Below are 21,059 nucleotides of genomic sequence, written 5' to 3'. Positions count from 1 at the left end.
AGTTATCTATTTTGTTGTTTTGCGGCGACTGGACATGGTTTGAATACAACTCAATTCACAGGTACTTTTCACATAGGCCACTCTGCATATATCCAGTTAGAAAGTGAGGCAATATCCTTGACAGTCCCGTAGTACATTAATTTTAAATTTCTTCATCTTCACTTGTATATTTCTATCTGACAGAGAGTACCATGGAATAGTCTTCTAAGTGTCTAATGATAATGATAAGTTGGTAGACATAAGAAACTGGCACTGGTAGATGCTGGCACAGGCAGACAAGACAAGGATTCCTGGATATTCCCCTGTTTCACCCCAAGGGGCTTCATCATCTGTGCGTAGCTCCAAATCATATAAACATAGACACTTTGTAATATATTATTCAATTGAATTTGTCTAATATAGGCATTCTAGTGGCTTTGGAATCCTATCCACAGCCATCCCTTGAGGGTCTCGAACCACCAACCAGCTGACTAACAGCCAGATACACTTCCCACTGTGCCACAAAATTTCTGTGAGCAAATGCAAAAATACGCTTAACTAAAATTCAAGTAGGGGACGCGGGTTGCGCTGTGAGTTAAATCACAGAGCCTAGGACTTGCCGATCAGAAGGTCGGCGGTTCGAATCTCCGTGACGGGGTGAGCTCCCGTTGCTTGGTCCCTGCTCCTGCCAACCTAGCAGTTCGAAAGCACGCCAAAGTGCAAGTAGATAAATAGGTAGCACTCCGGCGGGAAGATTAACAGTGTTTCCGTGCGCTGCTCTGGTTCGCCAGAAGCGGCTTAGTCATTCTGGCCACATGACCCGGAAGCTGTACGCTGGCTCCCTCAGCCAATAAAGCGAGATGAGTGCCGCAACCCCAGAGTCGGCCATGATTGGACCTAATGTTCAGGGGTCCCTTTACCTTTACCTAACATTCAAGTAGGAGAGATTCAGTAAGGACAATTGTGTTCTGCTGCTGTGGCAGCAAAGACAGAAGAGCCACCTGTGACATTCTGAGAAACCCTAGTATCACTTCACAAGAATGCCACAGTGACCCTTATTATGATAGTTATAAATTTTACATACCATTTCATGCTAAGTGGTTGACAGTTATGAAACCAGTTACATAAGCATTAAAATGCAAACGTTCATAATTAAAATCCACAGTAGAAGAATCCCATTAAAGCTGCTGCATAATTAAAAACTGGCCACTTGGGTCAAGAGACCAAGGGAAATTGACTTGCTCATCCTTTATACTGGCAGCAAAGAAGTTCTCTCAAGCTTTCAACTTTGTTCCAAGTTGCATCGAACCGGTTTCACATTGCAGCCAAATTGAGGGAACCATTTCCGTTAAACCAACTTAAGACCTGAAACGACAACCTTACCCCAGTTTGTTATAATTCTGATTTGGTGTAAACCGCAATTTCCCATATTCAGATACGAACAGGAAAACTCGATTTGTTTGAAATGTCAAAGGGGAGTTAAGAATGTAGGAAGGGACTGGTGGATGAGGTCCACGGTCCCTCTAGTATCCTGTTACGACAGTGGCCAGCCAGATGCGACTGGACTCGGCTACATTAGCAACGAAAAAGCGTTTTATATGCGTTATAACACTGCGACACCAGATGGTGCTGTGGAGTCCCATCTTCCGTCAATGTAATTTCCCATTATGAAGTTTACAATGTGTTTTCCTGAAATGCTTTTTTGATGTGTCTAGAACCAGCCTTTCACACCTGTTCTATAAACTAAAGAAGTCCCAAATACTGCAACTTTCCCTCTTAGTGGGGTTTCTCCACCCCATTTTGGTACCTTAACCTTTTCCTGTTCTACCTTAGCCGTTTCCAGTCCTTTTTTTGTGATAAATTTATTGCTATCGACTGTCTAGTCAGAGGTTTGCTGGCTATTCCTTACCCAATGCATATATTTGTAAATAAACAGGTAGTATCATGGAGGGGCCACCAGCATTTTTTCTCAGAAGGAAATGAAGAGGGGCAATGGCTATTCTGGAACTATTTGGTGTTTAATTTTAATTTGAATACCAACCCTTAAAGTGCATAGAAATAGCCTCCCACCCACCACTCCTCCTCAGTTCTTCATTTCTTTTTTTCTCCCCCTCTGATTTTCATCGCAACCTTTCTTGTCATCCGCAGGACAAGGACCTTTTTTTCCAGGAGTCATTGACCTTTTTGGTGACCTTAGTGGAGTGACTGAATTTCAGGCCAGCCCTCTTGCCACCTGTGGATTTGCAGCAGTGGCCCTGGTGTATTTTGCTTTACGAAGACCTACCCAGTTTTCTGGGTGTGGTGGATCTGAAATATTTTGAGGAAGCTGCAGAATTTCTTTCAAAACATCCGACGGTCCAAACATCCAAAAAAACAGGCAAAGTGCATCAAGCCAAATGGCATTATTGGGTCAAATTCCTTCGAAATTGGTATGCTTGGATCTCTTTATCAGCACAACGCTGAATGCTTTTCCTTCTCTGTTGTTTTCTGAATCAATTAACACTCATTCAGTGACTATGCTTTCTGGTTGTTGTTGTTGTTGTTGATTGGATTTCTTGCCCTTCCTTCACCACAGTGTCCCAGGGTGGGTTACAACAATAAAATGCGCAATTAATACTAAAACTATTTAAAAGAATTTTATAGAATCATAGAGTTGGAAGAGACCACAAGGGCCATCGAGTCCAACCCCCTGCCAAGCAGGAAACGAAAAAGTTCCATTCAGAAGATCCTTGTGTTCGTGTGTGTAGTGTCAAACTCTAGGTAAAAAGGCGTGTTTTGAGTCTATCACAGAAACACTATTCCACAGCTTAGTGTCTGCCAGAGAGAAAACACTCTCTCAGGCCACCATTTCTCACATTTCTGAGAGTGGTGGTAACCACAAAATGCCCGCTTACCCCTGCTGATCTTCAATATCTGAGAGTGTTTGAAAGGAAGGAGGCGGTCTTTCAGATATTTGGGGCCGTAGACTTTTTTGTTTTTATAGCATTTGTTCCCCGCTCTTCAGCCAAAGGCTCCCAGAGCGGCTTACATAAAATCAAAATTAGACGCTCTCTATCTACAAGCTTACAATCCAAAAAAAGGGACAAGGAGGGAAGAGGAGAATAATTTTTTTAAGGATTTTAATTAATATTGTTTAGGATATTAAGCGCTCTCACTACTGAAATAGTAGGGACATTTCTGTAACAACAACAAAAATAGGTGTTTATTTGCCAGGATTAAGAGATGGTCGAGTTCAAACATGCAGAAGCAACATGTGGTACAGTGCTTCCTGGCATGTTCCATCTCAGATTGCAGATAGGGGAGTACCCTCCTAGGTAAAATCAAAAGGACTCTCTACAGATGAGGAGCTATCATGTCAGCATCAAACTTTGAGGTGTGCATAGTAGATGCCAACTTACATTTCCTTCCTGCATCTCCCTGGCTGTGTTTTTATTGATGTCACCGTGTAGCTTAGTGCTCAGGGAGAAGGGTTTGTAGCTAAGTTGTGTGCCTGATGTTTTCCATGGAAAGGGAAATGTTGAGCAGGGGACCCAAATTATCCACCCCTGGTTTAAAACATGGCATAGGTAAAGGTAAAGGGACCCCTGACCATTAGGTCCAGTTGTGGCCGACTCTGGGGTTGCGGCACTCATCTCGCTTTATTGGCCAAGGGAGCCAGCGTACAGCTTCCGGGTCATGTGGCCAGCATGACTAAGCCGCTTCTGGCGAACCAGAGCAGCGCATGGAAATGCCATTTACCTTCCCGCTGGAGCGGTATCTATTTGTCTACTTGCACTTTGGCGTGCTTTTGAACTGCTGGGTTGGCAGGAGCAGGGACCGAGCAATGGGAGCTCACCCCGTCGTGGGGATTCGAACTGTCGACCTTCTGATCGGCAAATCCTAGGTTCTGTGGTTTAACCCACAGCGCCATCCGCGTCCCAAAACATGGCATATAAGATGCAATTGTCCTCTTCCTTTACCAGCCCATTGAGGCTGGATATCCTTTCCTTCAACATGCACAATTTCTGTGATTTTTCCCACCCCCGCCCTTTCCTGGAATTGGTATAGTGCCAATATGCAAAGGGGCAGAAATCGCACTGGCCATGTCGGTATTCCTGCCGCTGATCTGAGGTACTGTTGTCATCAATGGGACCAATGCCATCAATGGATCCATGCTTTGCTACCGGGATCTCTGCATCCTGCCTATCACTTACAAATCTGAGTGTGTGAGGCACATTTGACACGCACGCAGAGGAACACCAGGGCAGTGTCCTGCCTGTGGAAAAAGCCCAAGGTAACATCATTTTCATTGTGGGAGAAAGCAACAGGAACTTCAACAGCAAGGCCTGTGCCATGGAAGGCATGAAGATGAGGAAGCATGGGAAGACGCACTGCACCCTTCTCTCCTATCCGGGAGCAGGATGCTTGCTGGAGTCTCTGGGCTCACCATTCTGCTACCATTCCTGGTCCCCCTTTTTACCTCTCTCTGTGTTATGGAGCAGGGAAGCCCTGGCCCATGCAGCAGCCCAAGAACATGCATGGAGAGAGGTCCAGAAATATCTCGCATCTTCACTTCAGCCCAAACCAAATTAGCAGGCTCTGAATATGTGTTAGTGCGGAATAATAATAATAATAATAATACTAATAATAATAATAATTTATTATTTATATCCCGCCCATCTGGCTGGGTCCCCCCAGCCACTCTGGGCGACTTCCAACAAAACACTAAAATACTATAACCTATTAAACATTAAAAGCTTCCCTAAACAGGGCTGCCTTTAGATGTCTTCTAAAAGTTGGGTAGTTATTTTTCTCTTTGACATCTGGTGGGAGGGTGTTCCACAGGGCAGGTGCCACTACCGAAAGGTACTCTGCCTGGTTCCCTGTAACTTGGCTTCTCGCAACGAGGGAACTGCCAGAAGGCCCTCGGCACTGGACCTCAGTGTCCGGGCAGAACGATGGAGGTGGAGACGCTCCTTCAGATATACTGGATCAAGGCCGTTTAGGGGTTTAAAGGTCAGCACCAATACTTTGAATTGTGCTCAAAAACGTACTGGGAGCCAGTGTAGGTCTTTCAAGACCGGTGTTATAAGGTCTCGGCGGCCACTCCCAGTCACCAGTCTAGCTGCTGCATTCTGGATTAATTGTAGTTTCCGGGTCACCTTCAAAGGTAGCCCCACATAGAGCACATTGCAGTAGTCCAAGTGAGAGATAATCAGAACATGCACCACTCTGGCAAGACACTCCGTGGGCAGGTAGGGTCTCAGCCTGCATACCAGATGGAGCTGATAAACAGCTGCCCTGGACACAGAATTGACCTATGTCTCCATGGACAGCTGTGAGTCCAGAAGCTGGACTAACCCTTCTTCACCCATTCAGGGGGTCAGACTAGACGACCCTTTGGCCAATTTCGTGATTTGTTCTGAGAAGGAAGGAGATTGATAAATTACAAAATCAGAAGTCCTCAAATGTCCAGCAGAGGCGGTCAACTATCACAAAGCTATTGAGGATGGGAGCTAAATCAGGGTGGCCCTCCAGTGGTTATTGAACAAGGTAAAAAAAGGTAAAGGACCCCTGGACGGTTAAGTCCATTCAAAGGTGACTATGGGGTTGTGGCGCTCATCTCGCTATCAGGCCGAGTGAGCCGGCATTTGTCTGCAGACAGCTTTCTGGATCATGTGGCCAGCATGATCAAACCACTTCTGGCACAACGCAACACCGTGACGGAAACCAGAGCGCATGGAAACGCCATTTACCTTCCTGCTGCAGTGGTACCTATTTACCTACTTGCACTGGTGTGCTTTTGAACTGCTAGGTTGGCAAGAGCTGGGACAGAGCAACGGGAGCTCATCTCGTTGTGGGGATTCGAACCGCTGACCTTCTGATCACCAAGCCTAAGAAGCTCAGTGGTTTAGACCTTCATCATTGGCCACGGTGGCTGGAACTGATGGGCACTGAGAATCCAAAAATGTCTGTAGGGCACGTTCTCTATTCCTGAGCTAAAAAGAGCCTTTTCGTAGAGACTGTATACATCTGGAGACCAATGTGGGAGTTAAGCACTAACAGATTGTCTTTTTGCCCCCCATGTGAGCATGAAACTGCACTGTACAGATGTATACATCACCCCAAGAGCCAGAAGCTGCTCCAGGAAAGCCCACTTTCTTCATTACTCCATTGCTCCCGACTGTCTCCTCTTAAGATTGCTTGTGGCAATGTGACATGTGTCTGTATGTACTGCCTAGTTCAGCTCATAGCTGTGAGGGGCATTTGCCTGGCCAGCCAGGGAACAGTATACTAAACTTGGTGACTGTCCACATATGACTGATATTCCTCTGTATCTTCAGACGGACACTGAACGCATGAGGAATATATAAAAAGGTTGCTCAGGCAGTAAGCAGACACTCCCAAGTTGAAATAGTCCTCCTGTTGAGACTAGATCAGTCTTCCTGATATTTCAGTCTCCAGATGTTGGACTACAATACCCATCATGCCTCAAACCACAACACCACCTTTTGGGACTATACTCGCATATGAGTTATGCAACCCATACTAGATTGTGCCCATCAAAAAGCGCTTTTTTGGGGCACAGTGCCCAAAAATGCATGTTTAGGGGTGCCATGCAAGATCGCTGCCCCCAACGACCCTCTTTTTGGGGGGCAGCAATCTTGTGCAGCATTCCAAAACAAGTTTCTTTGGGAGCCATGCCCCCAAAAAGTGAGGCCAAAATTGTGGAAGGTTACAAGAAAAAAATGGGGTGTCCTTTTTTAAATATATATACTGCTTGATTATAGAATATTGCTGAGGACCGCAATACCTCAAGGACTGCCTCTCCCTGTATAAACCAGACTCTGTGTTCATCATCTCAGGCCCACGTGAGGTTTGGCGGTGGCAACACAAGAATGGGCCTTTTCTGTAATGGCTCCCCATTTGCGAGGTGCTCTCCTCAAGGTTTGCCTGGCACCTTTATTATGTATTTTTAGGCTCCAGGTGAAAACCAGCCTTTGGCTGATTAATATCCTACAGCCTTTTAAATGTATCTGCGGGAAGGGGGGGTGGGTTATTGTTTTGCTGTTTTGGTTTAATTATTTACTGTGTTTTATCTTTCATTTTATTCTGTGAACCACCCTGAGATTTTTTTGATGAAGGGCAGGATATAAATTTAATAAATAATAATAATCATCATCATCATCTCAAAGCAGTTTACAATGACGATGCTTGCAATGAGCTAGGAGATCCCAAGTCACTAGTGACTACATTCTGGAAAGCCAAGTGATGTGGCTGTACAACAAGGTACCCAACAAATATTTCCCTCCCGACTCCTAGAACAAATGACAAAGCCCTGATGCAAAGAGTTTTGTGATAAGGTGTTTTTTTTTTCTTCAATCTCTTTTGGAAAAAAAGTTTATACAAAAACCCAAGAACCAACATGGTAGACATTTCAGCAAAAGTACAGAAGAGAGGCTCCATTCCTCAAAGGAAACACTCTATTGGTTATCACCATGCTATAGAAAATAAATGAGATGCAGCAGGAAAGCCCTAGGACAAAGAAGATCGACCAGCAAACTGGTCCCTTTTGTATTCTTTTACTCTGTTAACAATAATACTGTGCAAAGTGGAAAACCAGTTTTGGATACAAATGCATCACGGTAGGACTCACGGAAGGTAGACATTGCCTGTTCTTACGATGACTAGGCAGGCACTTCTATGGGAAAGGCATGCCCAGATATATTAGGATTTAAGAACTGGGTCACACACATTATTATAATTACCATGTATGAAGCAGCCAAGTTACGCCTGGTGAGAGTTTTGAAGGCTCCCTCCCTACAAACAAGGAAAGCTGCAGCGGCTGTTTAGCCACCTTCACAGCCGAAGAGAAGTCAGTGGTTGGGCTTTTTTGGCCTCTTTTGTCATCTCCATTTATCTGGCCACAAATATTCCTGAATAGTGGGGAGGGGGAGGAGCAGAGAAGATGAGCTGCAAGAGATAACAAGAGATGACAACGGGGGCATTCAGATGTGGGAGGATATTAATTGTGTTAGTTTCCCTAATGCTAGAGCTTCTGTCCGTTTTCTAATGTCTCTTTCCTACTGTTGCACTACAGAATGTTGGATTTTTGACCGGCGCGTCATACCAAATTTCATTCAAACCAGTGGCTGTGGTGTGACACGACAGCAAACGTCGTTGGACAACGTCAACACTCCCTCATCCTTTTTGCATATGCCTGCTTTGGTTTCCCTGTGATCCACCTGTAAAACTGGCAGGAAAGAACTGCATGCTGGTATACTGCCCCAAATTTAATCATTTGACTCCTCGCAATTTCTGGGTTAGTGGGGTTGCAAGAGGATTCCCCCTTCCCCCTGGACATGGAAATGATCGCTAAACTTCCACTAGATTTCCAGAGTTGGCTTTTACTGTTGTGTGAAAGCTCACGTACCATGTGGAAACTAAAGATGAGGGAAATCTCGGGGAAACAGAATAAACTGCCACGCGAAGGCAGCCAGCGCTAAGAAGAAGCGTGGCCATAAACTCTTCCTTCTCTTTAGGGCTTAAAGTCCCTCTAGCTTTCGTTACTCGTAGGCAGGAAGCTTCCAGAGGTCTGAACAGCCACAGCTGGGTTGCTACCCACATGGTTAAGTGCGACACGTTGCCAGGATCCAATTCCCCACTCATGTCAACAGCACGAATGGTGTTACTTTATATTAGCACCAGTGGAACAGAGTCACAAATTTATTAGCCTAAGGCTCCTTTCTAGGTGGTTATATGATGTGCTAATGCAGCAATGAAACATTTACACTCCTCCTATTACAAAACACTAGGTGGAACCACAGTGATGGCTTCAAACCTTCCAGACCAAATTTTTTTTTGGGGGGGGAAGGGGCCCTTTGCGATGCACCTTGCGGTGGGCCGAATTCCATGTGTGCCGAATGGTCAGAGATATTTCGGTCCAAGGGTCAGTGCCACTCCCAAAGTTATCCATGTCTTTAAAATGCATGCAAATGCCACAAAGGAAGGATTACACACATTGTCTATTTCACAGCGAAGATGGACATTTGGTAGGACTCTGTGGTTGGATGAACATGTCTGTGAAGTTTCCTACATGAAGTTTTTATGCTCCTTAGGAGACAAGTCTTAAGAAGCATGTCTTTATATATCTAAAAAAACATATGCTCCGAGCTGGACTTAAGCATATTGTGTAGACCATTGTTCTTTGGCCTGCGACTGCAATAACACTTTATGGTTTCGTTCCCAACTTGTGGCTCTATCAAAAAAAAATCTGTATAAAAACGCGAACAATATTGTGCTGGCTATTTGAATGTACCCAGCACAATGGCCCTCTCAAACAAATTCACTAAGGTCTCAGTCCTGCAACATTCTCATTGCATGCTAGGGGTCTTAACATTTAGCCATTGGCCATAAACTGCCGTCACTTATTCGTGCAAACCATGGCAGTAATCTTAAAGACAATGCACAAGAGAAGCACGTGTGCATCTGGGCTTTCTCTATAATTTCCACGGTAACAGCTCCAAAGGCTGTGTTATTTTTTAATTTATTTTTTATTTTAAGAGTCATTTGTCTGTGGGCTCCTGTGAGCGAGCCCTTGTTGGGAGCAGGCGCTGCGAAGACTACAGAAAAAAGCCACAAGGCAGTGTGTGGATTGCACATAAAGAGGACCCCGGGCCCAAGGAAAGCAGTCTGGAGGAAGCTACCTGAAGATCTCACAATCGTGCATCTGCTGTGTCAATTTCCTGAGGAAGTTCCATGGAGATGTATGGGAATCCTGAAATGCACTTCAGCGTTCTTGTGCTCAACTCCCGTGCACATCCATGGGACTTATTCAGGAAGAGTACAACTTTGCAGCAGGCTAGTCCTCATGTTCTTACCATGCTGAATCAGGACTCAGAAAATACATATTTCTCATCATCAATAGCCTAAAGGTTTAGATCCCGGTCATGCTGTGGAAACTCTGGGGTAACTTCATTCAAGTACCACAGAGTTGCACCAGCAATAAACAAAACTATCCCCTTTCATTTACTGGAAGCATTTTCCCTGGTAACAAAATGTTAAAAGTGAATTAGTATTATAATTCTCATTTAATTTATTGTATATAAAACAAAACCGAAAAAGGTCTGTGTACAAATATCACAAAACATCAACAATTCCCAAAGATGTAGTGCCTCAGAACACATTTTAAAACAAGAAAAGGTCTCTCGCTTTTTTTTGTTTTAATTTTTGTTCCCCCCTCCTCCCTTTTGTCTTAAATTCTGGCATAAATATATTAAAGCTGACCAAAAAAGTGGAAGGAGGGGGGGATTCCAGGGTGAGCTACATCACTTCCTCATACAAAAATGTACAAAACATTAGCTTCTAACTAGACATAACATAATACTGGTCATCACAGTTTTGACAATTAGTATAACTGTGTGTCGTTGTGGGAGTATTGTGTACTGGAGGGCGATAAAAAATAGCTTCTTTTGCCATCTTTCAGATCAGGTTACTTCAGTCATAGAGGCAGAATGATTCTATGGGAAAAAAGAGAGAGGACACAAAGCACAGAATACTTTTTAGTATGATACAATGCGGTCTGGATTGTCAAGACTCAAGTTAGGTAGCCAAAATAAATCGAAACCAATCCAAAAGATTATGTAGGATACAGTGGTACCTTGGTACTCAAACGCCTTGGTACTCAAACGCCTTGGTTTCCAAACGCCAAAAACCCGGAAGTAAGTGTTCCGGTTTTTGAACGTTTTTCAGAAGCCGAACGTCCAATGCAGCTGTCGGCTATTGTTTCCGGGGTGCCAGCACCAATCAGAAGCTGTGCCTTGGTTTTCAAACATTTTGGAAGTCAAACAGACTTCCGGAACGGAATAAGTTTGGCACTTTTGTTTCTGCTGTTTATTTTGCGTTTTTGTTTTTGAGGCTTTTTCGGTTAATTTGTTTTTGTGACTGTGAGGAACCCAGTTCAACTATTGATTGATTGATTGTGTGACTGTGGAAATGGATAACCCTAACTCTGGTAAGTAACTTCCAAAGGGTTTATCTTGCTCTCAGGCCAAAATGTACCCATGTACAAATGTACTAAGCTACCCCTGGCTTAGACAGGACTGGATGAGATGGACCGATGGCTTGATGTGGTCTGAGGCAGCTTCCTAGGTTAAAGGGCAATCCTAACTCTGGCTTCTGCCCTGGTGGGATTGAATGAGGCAGTGGGGCCATAGATGCACAGTGCTTGGAGTGGAAAGTGAAAAGGAGACATAGATTTCGGTGGAAATCTGGTGCCAGCAGTCGAGCCCAAGCCCAGCAGTGAAGCCCAAGCTTGGTGGTCCAATAGATCCTGGACCGATTCCAGCACCCATTCAGCAGTTGGAAACAGGGTTTGCATTAACAGATTGATGCTAATATTGATCTGTAGGTGGAGGCTGGCAAGGCCGGAAGGAGGGAAGCCACGGCTTAATCCACACAAACACTCAGCCAGTGGAAAGGGGTTTTTTTATTGTTCTGCCCAAGGAGTAGGAAAGAAAGAGAGAGAGAGAGAGAGGAAGGAAGGAAGGGAAGGAAGAAAGAAAGAAGAGAGAGAGAGAGAGAGAGAGAGAGAGAGAAAGGAAAGGAAGGAACAAAAGAAAGAAAGAAAGAAAGAAAGAAAGGAAGGAAGGAAGGAAGGAAGGAAGGAAGGAAGGAAGGAAAGAAAGAAAGAAAGAAAGAAAGAAAGAAAGAAAGAAAGAAAGAAAGAAAAGAAAGAAAGAAAAGTTCCAAGTTTGTATGTGTCTGTTCCCTCTCTGGAAGGATGTAACAAGTACTGGCAGAAGGGAGTCTGCCCCATTGTCCAGGATTTCACAACAGACAGAGAAGAATTTTGGAAAGATTGCTCCAATTAAAATGAAGGTATTGCCCAAACTATTTTTTACCTTTCAACATTTTAGCAATATTTTTAACACCAAAGATGTTAAAAACACAGCAGAAAACCACCCAACCAGTTTATCTAGAACAAAGAGAAGGTGGTAATGGTGATTTGTTTGGGGGGGGGATGGGAGATGTAGGTGCTCAAATGCTACAGAGGAGCAAGTGAAAAGAAGATCTGATTTAGCCTAACATTATATGGCATTCTGTTTTGGAAGCAACAGGAGTCTGGCTCGGCTAACCAAACCAGATTACCCCGAATGAATAAAAGGTTCAAGAGGGCAGAATAGACAGCACCTGTGCACTCAATGTCTCCAAAGGACTTTCCACTCTGGGAAACGCCATCAGGGGCATTCCTCGTTGCTCTTCGGGCTTTGATTTAGAAGGCGCTCCGTGTGTTCCTTTGAAATTATGAACCACGCATATTCCCTGTGGGATGGGGAGAAGAAGAGAACCCAGATCAGTACAGCAATGATGGAAGACCCTCAGTTAGCAGGACACAGTAGCTAAACGTCTTGTTTTGGAGTGACACCACGCTTCCTCATTCAGGCTGGTTTATAGTAGAGCCTTTTCCCAAGTTGGCTACTACCAGGAACTATGACATTCCTGTGGCCTGCCTCAGTGGGACAGGTGTGTTTGTCTGCATCTTTATTTTTATTTTTTTAAATGCTCTTTTGGTGCCTCCAAGCTCTTGTGAAAGGTAAGAATTATGAATCACTGCGACCTAATCTAAAAGGTAAAGGACCCCTGGATGGTTAAGTCCAGTCAAAGGTGACTATGGGGTTGCGGCGCTCATCTCGCTTTCAGGCCGAGGGAGCCAGCATTTGTCCACAGACAGCTTTCTGGGTCATGTGGCTAGCAGGACTAAACAGCTTCTGGCGCAATGGAACACTGTGACGGAAGCCAGAGCAAACAGAAACACCGTTTACCTTCCCGCCACAGTGGTAACTATTTATCTACTTGCAGTGGTGTGGTTTTGAACTTCTAGGTTAGCAGGAGCTGGGACAGAGCAACGGGAGCTCACTCCATTGCGGGCATTCGAACCGCCGACCTTCTGATCGGCAAGCCCAAGAGGCTCAGTGATTTATACCACAGCACCAGCTGCGTCCCTTGCAACCTAATGTAGGGGCACCATGACAATGGGGCTTTTCCAGTGTGGAAAGGATAGCAAAATAAATAAACCAGAGCCATTCACCTACCAGGAAAAGAGCGACCGCACTTCCCAAGATGAAGCCTGCAATGACGTCCGAACAGTGGTTTCGATACTCAGAAACTCGGTTGAGCCCAGTAAGGAAGGCAGCACATAGAGTCCCCAGGCACAAGACGGGCTTGGCGAGTCGACTGCTTTTCGTCTTAATTGTGCTCGTGATGTACATCTGAAACATAGTCAAACCAGATCGGCCTTAAGAGACCCGAGACAACTTGTATCAGACAGGGATAGGGGAGAAACTGGATCTTGTTTGCATTTTGATGAGAACCTACCTGGTTTTCACTTCCTGATATGAAAGGCCTCTGCCCTTCAAAACCCAAGGATGCCAAAATACATACAAAAACAGGGAATTGTGGCACAGAAATAAATATTGATTAATTCAAATCAATGGTTGCCATTGGCTTGATTTGAGTTAATTTTATAATGAATGATTTTAGAGTGTTGTGTTGTGTTGTGTTGTGTTGTGTTGTGTTGTACTGTTGTACTGTTTTATTGTTGTTAGCCGCCCTGAGCCCGGCTTCGGCTGGGGAGGGCGGGATATAAATAAATTTTATTATTATTATTATTATTATTATTATTATTATTATTATTAGTTGCTGGAAATGATATTAAAATGCATGACGGGAGGAAAAACTGCTTGCAAATATGTGCGCATTAGTGAAACAGGCGCTAAAATGCTGGCCAACTTGCTCAGGACTTTTTAAAAAACACCACAATTTTCATAGGAAAGAACGGATGGCTAGAGCAAGGAGAACTCAAACTCAAAGGTAGTCACACTGTCTGAGAGTGTTTTGTCCCTCAACTGTGTTTTTGCTCTCCTGCTCAGGGTTGTGTCACAACAGCTGAACTTTCAAGGGCTCATTTGGATTCCCTCCATCTTTGCACCTTGCAAGAGGAAGCTGACCTCTTTAGCTCTCCTGAACAGTACTTGCCTGCTTGCCTGCCTGCCTTCCCTCTGTAAGAGCCACCAAGGCCCTTGAGGCCTGGAGGTGGGACTTCTCAAACAAATCTAGCACTTTTTCTAACACCCCCTCCGACGAAAAGTATTGTGGGACTTCTTACAAGTCCTGGTTGTTTAAAATGAAAGATTTAAGTGCCATTAGGAAGTATACCATTTTCTTTGGCCTTACAGAATTAAATCCCAAATGAAAAAGGGTGTAAAAAGCTTATTAAAAATGCTTGAAATAAAAATCACGAATGGATGCATAAATGTGGAGAGCTGAATTTAAGATTGGGACAGGTGAGCAACAGGGAGAAACTGAAAGAGATGATCCCCAAAACCCAGACAGAGAACTCTCTTGATATTCTATGAAATGCAATAGTTGTGCCCCCACCCACAACAAAACATATACACACACCAGCCATGGGAAGCAGCCACTGCATTCAACCTTGCAGGCTGGACTTTTTAAGTCTTTTTCTACTGCATGATCCGAAACCGGGTGATGCTTCTTTTATTAGGTTAGCCAACTGTCACAGATACAATTTATTGCAAACACTGAACAATGGAAGGGTTCACACAATGACTCCATGCAAAGCACCCCCAACATTCCTGGGACCACGATTCCTGTGAAGGAATAGCATATGAATTGAACGTAGCATATGAATGGCTTTATCTGCAGAAAGCATCACAGTGGTTTGAAAGCAATATAAAATATCTTTAAAAAGCACTAAGTGGGGAAGGAGGAGATTCACTACTTAGGTGGGACTTTCCACCTCTCTCTTCCCCTTGCACACCAATTAAACCTTTTTTTGGGTGTTCTTCCAAAGCAGAATTAGGGGTTGCAGGAGGAGGAGAAGAGGGGGGCAAAGTCCCATTGTACACGTGGATCTCATTCCATACATGCAACAACCCATTGTCAAGATTGTCAAATCCCACCCGTCGTCAAGATCACAAACATTGTTTTGGCGTTCAAAGACTGTTTTCTGGGGCAATCATATGGGCTTAATAAAACATGGCTACAAATATGCAAGCACTAATAAGTGCATTGTAACAGGCCTAGATAGCTCAGCTGGTTAGAGCGTGGTACTGATAATGCCAGGGTTGCAGGTTTGATCCCCATATGGGGCAGCTGCATTGTAGAGGGTTGGGCTAGATGTGTGTGAATTTTCAGGGAGGCAGGAGAGGATATATTGTTTATTAATATCCTTCCTAACTTGCGCTAGCAAGTTATATAACTTTGCAGAGTTTTACATTTCCCTTTTAAATGCACAGCGGATAACTGGTTGCAGGCTTGTGTAAGCCTCTCACAATTAGCTTCCTGGTAAGTTCCCTTAAAAGAATAAACACACCCCAATCTTGTGTAAAGTATATAAAAGAAGTTTACTCACACATTCAGTTCACAGTTGGATCCCTGAAGGCAGACTTAGTTACAAATATGTATACGTGGATCTACCCCATATTTGGGGGGGAGGGTAATCCCAGTGACTGCAGACTGGCAGTCACTGCAATTCACATGACAAAAGGAAGATGGAAAAGAGGGAGGAGGGTTGCATGCCTTGTGCTTTTGTTACCTGCACAGGTAAGGTCATGCCCACCTCTAGTCACATGCAATAGGAGGTATGTCCCAGCTCAGGAGCAAACAGGAAGTTCCGACTGGCTGGACCAAACATTCCCTTGCATGTCCACTCTAGGAAAACAAGGAATGTTGTATTTGACTGCTACCGATGTATCACATCCCACAATATGATCCTCAGGGTCCCTTCCAACTCTAAAATTCTGATTCTAACATCACCAGTCTTCCCTACAGCTAGGTACATACTCGTCACTGATCCTACTCTCATCATGTAAGAGCCACCATTTTAATTTTATATAATTTAGTAAATAACAGAAAATTTGAGTGCCTGCAGGAGTGCTTTCTCTCTCTCTGTCTCTCTTTTGAACAAACTCGGGAGACAATGGAAGCTTAATTACTGGGTGAGATGTTTCTTTGTGCTCAGAGCCATCCCTCCAACAAAACTTATAAAGCCACAGCAGATCATTTCCAACAGCACTGGTGGCAAAGAAAACAAATAAAGGAAAAAAGCAATTAGGAGACAAACACTAATTTGTGAGTGGGTAATTACAAGGGTGACAGAAGTAGGACGATACAGCAGTGCTAAAATAAAAGTGACAGGCAGAATCAGCGAACACAATGGAAACCTCTCCACTGATTTATGCTTTCCAAAACACAGCTTGGCTTCTTGAAGACTCCACCTCCCAGAATAGCAGCGGGTCATTAGCAACAGATGCCTCCAAAGTGTCATATGTGAAACATAATGAGACACATGCAGAGGGCAGGGTTAGGCCCAAGTCTTTCCCTGGGGACACAGATTGTGAGAGGCAAAAGAGGAGAGATGCACAGCATCTTCTGTTGCTAAGCAGGAACCTGAAAGTTGTTTTTTAGTTTACTGAATTCTTCATCAGAATGAAAAGTTGGTATTACACAGCTATCTGAAGCTGGGCAGACCTTTGCGCTAAGAAATAATTAACAGTACAGTCATATCTTGGTTCTCGAATGCCTTGGTGTTTGTATGTTTTGGCTCCCAAAAGCCGAAAACCTGGAAGTGTTCCGGTTTTCAAACGTTTTTCAGAGCCAAATGTCCACACAGCTTCCGCTTGAGTGCAGGAAGCTCCTGCAGCCAATCGGAAGCCGTGCCTTGGTTTCCGAATGGTTTCGGGAGTTGAACGGACTTCCGGAATGGATTAAGTTCGACAACCAAGGTACGACTGTACTGTAAATTCTGTGCCAATGGAGCAAATCTGCACATTTTACATAATTCTAGTCATAGGGTGATATTCAGCTATGGCATCCCACTTGACTTACGCTGGCACAAATGCGGTGCAATGGGTCAGTGCATCTATCAAAAGGAGTTTGATAGAGATGATAGAGGCGTATCTGTATTTATACTAGCGTATAATCATCATCATCATCAAATTTATATACTGCCCTATACCCGCAGGTCTCAGGGCGGTTCACAGAATAAAATCAAAATATAAAACCACAAAATGCATAATCACAGTAAAACCACCTCCCCTTGAAAATCTGTCTAGATTTTAAAAAAGAAAGAAGGGAGAGATTCTGTGGCAGCAGTTTTATTTTCTAATGGCTCAGTGAAAATGATCAGTTTCTCACATGCAATTCCTGCCATTCCTGGTGTGATAAGTGCTCTTTCCGCATCAAGGGGTCTATCTTTTCTTCTAGGGAATAAGGCGAACCAAGGACAATCTGTCTATTACTATGAAGAATGGCGAAAGGGAGGGGTTCTTTTCTGGAAGGGATGAGACTCATCACTAACAGGGTCCAACGACAGTATAACTTCAACAGTGAGTATAGCATAATGATAGCCAAGCCACACGGTTTATGGACTGCAGCACACTAGGATGTAATGATAGAGACAATAACTTAGATGACTTTTTAAGAGTATTGGGTAAACTCATGTAAGATAGGCTATTAGCAATGAGGGTCAAACAGAACATCCATTTCCCAAAGGATGTATGCCGCCAGATTCCAGGTGCTGTGGATCAGACATGTAAGGAGTATGGGCTTTCGCCTTAAAGATTTTCTAGCAACATCTAGCGGGTCAGGTAGGGAGCAGAATGTGGACTAGCTGGAACCTTACCCTGATTCAGCAGGATGGCTTCATATGCTTGTATAATAAGCAGAATCATGTGGTGGAGCTCCTCCTTGCTAGACTGTACCACTTGAGGCTGCAGAATGTGCATTGCGAAACAGGGAAAACTCCCGGTTTACAAAAAAGCCAGTCTATCAGAAGAATGTGGTCACATAACTTTCAAGTACAGTCCAGCAAAAGCTTGGTGTGATCCTTTGACTGTACATTTGAGTCTTAAGTAACAGGTAAAAGGTAAAGGTAAAGGGACCACTGACCATTAGGTCCAGTCATGACCGACTCTGGGGTTGCGGCGCTCATCTCACTTTATTGGCTGAGGAAGCCGGCGTACAGCTTCCGGGTCATGTGGCCAGCATGACTAAGCTGCTTCTGGCGAACCAGAGCAGCGCACGGAAACGCCGTTTACCTTCCTGCTGGAGTGGTACCTATTTATCTACTTGCACTTTGACGTGCTTTCAAACTGCTAGGTTGGCAGGAGCAGGGACCGAGCAATGGGAGCTCACCCTGTCGCAGGGATTTGAACCACCGACCTTCTGATCAGCAAGTCCTAGGCTCTGTGGTTTAACCCACAGCGACACCTGCTTCCCTTTTAAGTAACAGATAGGGCCAGGCAAATTCTGGTTTCAATATTGTGATATATCACCAGCTAAACAATGCAACCTACCAATCTATCATGATGTCTAAAATAAGAATGGAGCTATGTAGATGCACTGGCTGGATTCATGGTTTTCCCTGCATCATGATTTTTGCATAGTGCATGCACACACATCATGATTCACAATATATTGCCAGGTCAAAAATTATGAAACAGATATCACGAAATGGACTTCAAACTGGTTTTGGATGATATATTGACTTATTTCCCAGCCCTAGAAACAAAACCTTTAAAGCATTCCTAAGTGAGAGAATGCAAGCGATAGAACATAAGAGATAAAACGCAGAAACTTCGTATGTACTTACTGTAGCATATAAGGCTGAATAAATGCTTAAAGCAGCATGTTTCGATGGAAAGGACCTCCTTGCCTTCTCAATCGCATCTTGGTCACCGGTGCAGACATTCCCATTGTTCACAAACTGGAGGTGAGCCCGGCAGTCACTCCCAGTGTAGTTGGGTTTACACACAGTCAGGAAATAGGGGGCCAAGTTCCCTGTCACCACCTGGCCAGCATTTACAAATATGTCGGTGGCGAAAAGGCCAAACGCAAACACTCCTGTGGGAAGAGATAAATGAAAGCAATTAAGATCGGAGTTACCTGTTGTGCTTAGTGGGACTCATTGCATGGAGAGAAATCTGCCCCAAGGTTTTTCCCCAAGCCAAGTCTTCCCTTCTCCTGTCCTGCTCCTCAGTCCTAGGATGCTCTAGTAATACAGGGATATGAAAAACAAGTGGGAGTGACTGGCTCACGTAGGAATAACCATGGCAAAGCTTTTGGCAACCTGTGTTTCTGACTTCCCATGTTACCAGATTGGGACCAAAGGGAAGCAGCCATTACCACATCTCTCCAGTTAAATGTCAGAGACTGGCTAGATGAGAAGGAGGGGGTGGAAGCTGCCTGACCAAGAGCGTGCCCACCCCCCCGGGAGAACACAGGGGGAGAGGATTTGGATCCTGGCACCTGGTGGTGGGTGTTGATATTTTCACCCCTCCCATTGACAGAATCTCCTGATCTGATGTTTTGAGAAAGTAGCGGGTGGAAACTGCTCTTCTACTCTTCCGCTCCTGACTGACTGCTTGACTCTGTGTGTGGAGAGAGTCTTATCTATGTACAGTGGTACATACGCTTCAGGTTACATACGCTTCAGGTTACAGACTCCGCTAACCCTGAAATATTACCTCAGGTTAAGAACTTTGCTTCAGGATGAGAACAGAAATCGTGCTCCGGCAGCACAGCAGCAGCAGGAGGCCCCATTAGCTAAAGTGGTGCTTCAGGTTAAGAACAGTTTCAGGTTAAGAACTGGCCACCAGAACGAATTAAGTACGTAACCCGAGGTACCACTGTAGTGACTAGATGGCTGAGTGGGAGATGTAACACTCATGCAAGCCAGTAGTTCATTAGTTTGTAGTAGCTATTAGAAATAAAAGGAGTTATGCTTCACAGCTAGCTTCCGCGTTATTTATACTCTGCATGAGTCTGGTGCTCACAATGCACAGTTGTGGGTCCAGTGCACTGGGACCTGCTTTCCAGGATTGGAAGGTCTCTAAAAGTGCTCCAGTCGCCTAGCCCAGTTGGGGTAGAACCAGTTAATGAGCCCAGTCGCTGACATTGGTTGAAAGGCGTACTGACAGTGGGAAACAGGCCACACCCCAGAGGAGAGGAAGAGCTGGGAAGAGCTGGAGGCAGGGAGCTTGAGAGATAGTGAAGAGGAGGAAACAGGCAGGAGCCCCAGCACAGAGAAGGGACATAGACTAGGCAGTTCTACCACAGAGCCACTCTCATAGCTTCTCTGCTCACAGCTTGCAAGCCTCCTACTCCTAGAATGAGGTGTTTATTGCATGATGCTGAGCAGAGAGCCAGGCAGACACAGAGAGGGTCCCTTGGAGCTCACTGTAGACAGAAGGAGGGTCCTGACACAGAGGGCTAAGGAGTGAAGGGGGAGCTACAAGCCAGTCTGGGCAACTGCTTCATCAAGACAGGAGCAACCTTTAGACATCTCAGTGTGTCCATCTGTTCTGCTTTCCTTAATAAAGAAACTACAGTGGTACCTCGGGCTAAGTACTTAATTCGTTCTGGAGGTCCGTTCTTAACCTGAAACTGTTCTTAACCTGAAGCACCACTTTAGTTAATGGGGCCTCCTGCTGCCGCCGCACCGCCGGAGCACAATTTCTGTTCTCATCCTGAAGCAAAGTTCTTAACCTGAAGCACTATTTCTGGGTTAGTGGAGTCGGTAACCTGAAGCGTATGTAACCCGAGGTACCACTGTAAATGTAAGTTAGCCAAGTGTTTCACTCTCTTTTTCTGCTTTGCGAACGATCTCAGCTCTGAGTCTGCTCCCTGACATTAACAGGGAAATGGCTCTTTCACACTGTTCTGACATTCCCAAGGACTCCAATTCATGTCTACCCATATCTCTGCACAGGTGGCATCGAGGATCCATACGCAGGGAATGGTTTTGGATGTATGCAACTAGCAATGACAGAATTGCTGCCGAAGCTGGCACACATAGGCAAACTGCAAAAATGTTTCAACGGAAGTCAATCTAGGATTTAGAAACTCCAGCCAACCCCAGTTCCATGGGGGGTGGGGGTGGAGAGGAAACGCTTAGGGACAAACGCTAATTAAAAACAAAGGCTGCTGAGAAGCACCTAAATGATAGCCAAAAACAAGCATTTCAGCCTAAGCGCTTTTACCACTGGTCCTGCAGGCGAAAATATTTGATTGGTTTATTG

General features: G+C 44.7%; 2 protein-coding genes across 8 annotated transcripts in view; one reads left to right on the top strand and one right to left on the bottom strand.

Moving 5' to 3' along the window:
• Nucleotides 1–4,022: 4,022 nt before the first annotated feature.
• Nucleotides 4,023–4,561, top strand: BAAT (bile acid-CoA:amino acid N-acyltransferase; the record flags this gene model as incomplete). Its single annotated transcript, XM_083483478.1, is given in 4 exon segments — nt 4,023–4,085; nt 4,089–4,186; nt 4,188–4,521; nt 4,523–4,561. Coding segments are annotated over 4 exon segments (534 nt in total), but the record flags the coding sequence as incomplete, so codon positions are not given.
• Nucleotides 4,562–7,310: 2,749 nt separating this feature from the next.
• Nucleotides 7,311–21,059, bottom strand: part of PLPPR1 (phospholipid phosphatase related 1) — a 164,684-nt gene continuing 150,935 nt past the window's right edge. For 5 of the 7 annotated variants that reach the window (XM_083481562.1, XM_083481560.1, XM_083481559.1 and 2 more), the window contains 4 exons: nt 18,632–18,882; nt 13,053–13,229; nt 12,151–12,282; nt 7,311–10,478 (listed from right to left, as the gene is read on the bottom strand). In XM_083481562.1, coding sequence (XP_083337688.1) covers nt 10,446–10,478; nt 12,151–12,282; nt 13,053–13,229; nt 18,632–18,882 — 593 coding nt within the window. In that variant the 3' untranslated portion in view covers nt 7,311–10,445. The remainder of the gene's footprint in view (nt 10,479–12,150; nt 12,283–13,052; nt 13,230–18,631; nt 18,883–21,059) is intronic. The other 2 variants (XR_014520498.1, XR_014520499.1) reach the window with 1 other exon arrangement.

This window comes from Podarcis liolepis (assembly GCF_965112155.1).
Source record: "Podarcis liolepis genome assembly, chromosome: 17".
Classification (NCBI taxonomy): domain Eukaryota; kingdom Metazoa; phylum Chordata; class Lepidosauria; order Squamata; family Lacertidae; genus Podarcis; species Podarcis liolepis.
The sequence above is the reverse complement of the archived record's forward strand: the minus strand, read 5'-3'. Positions and strand labels throughout refer to the sequence as shown.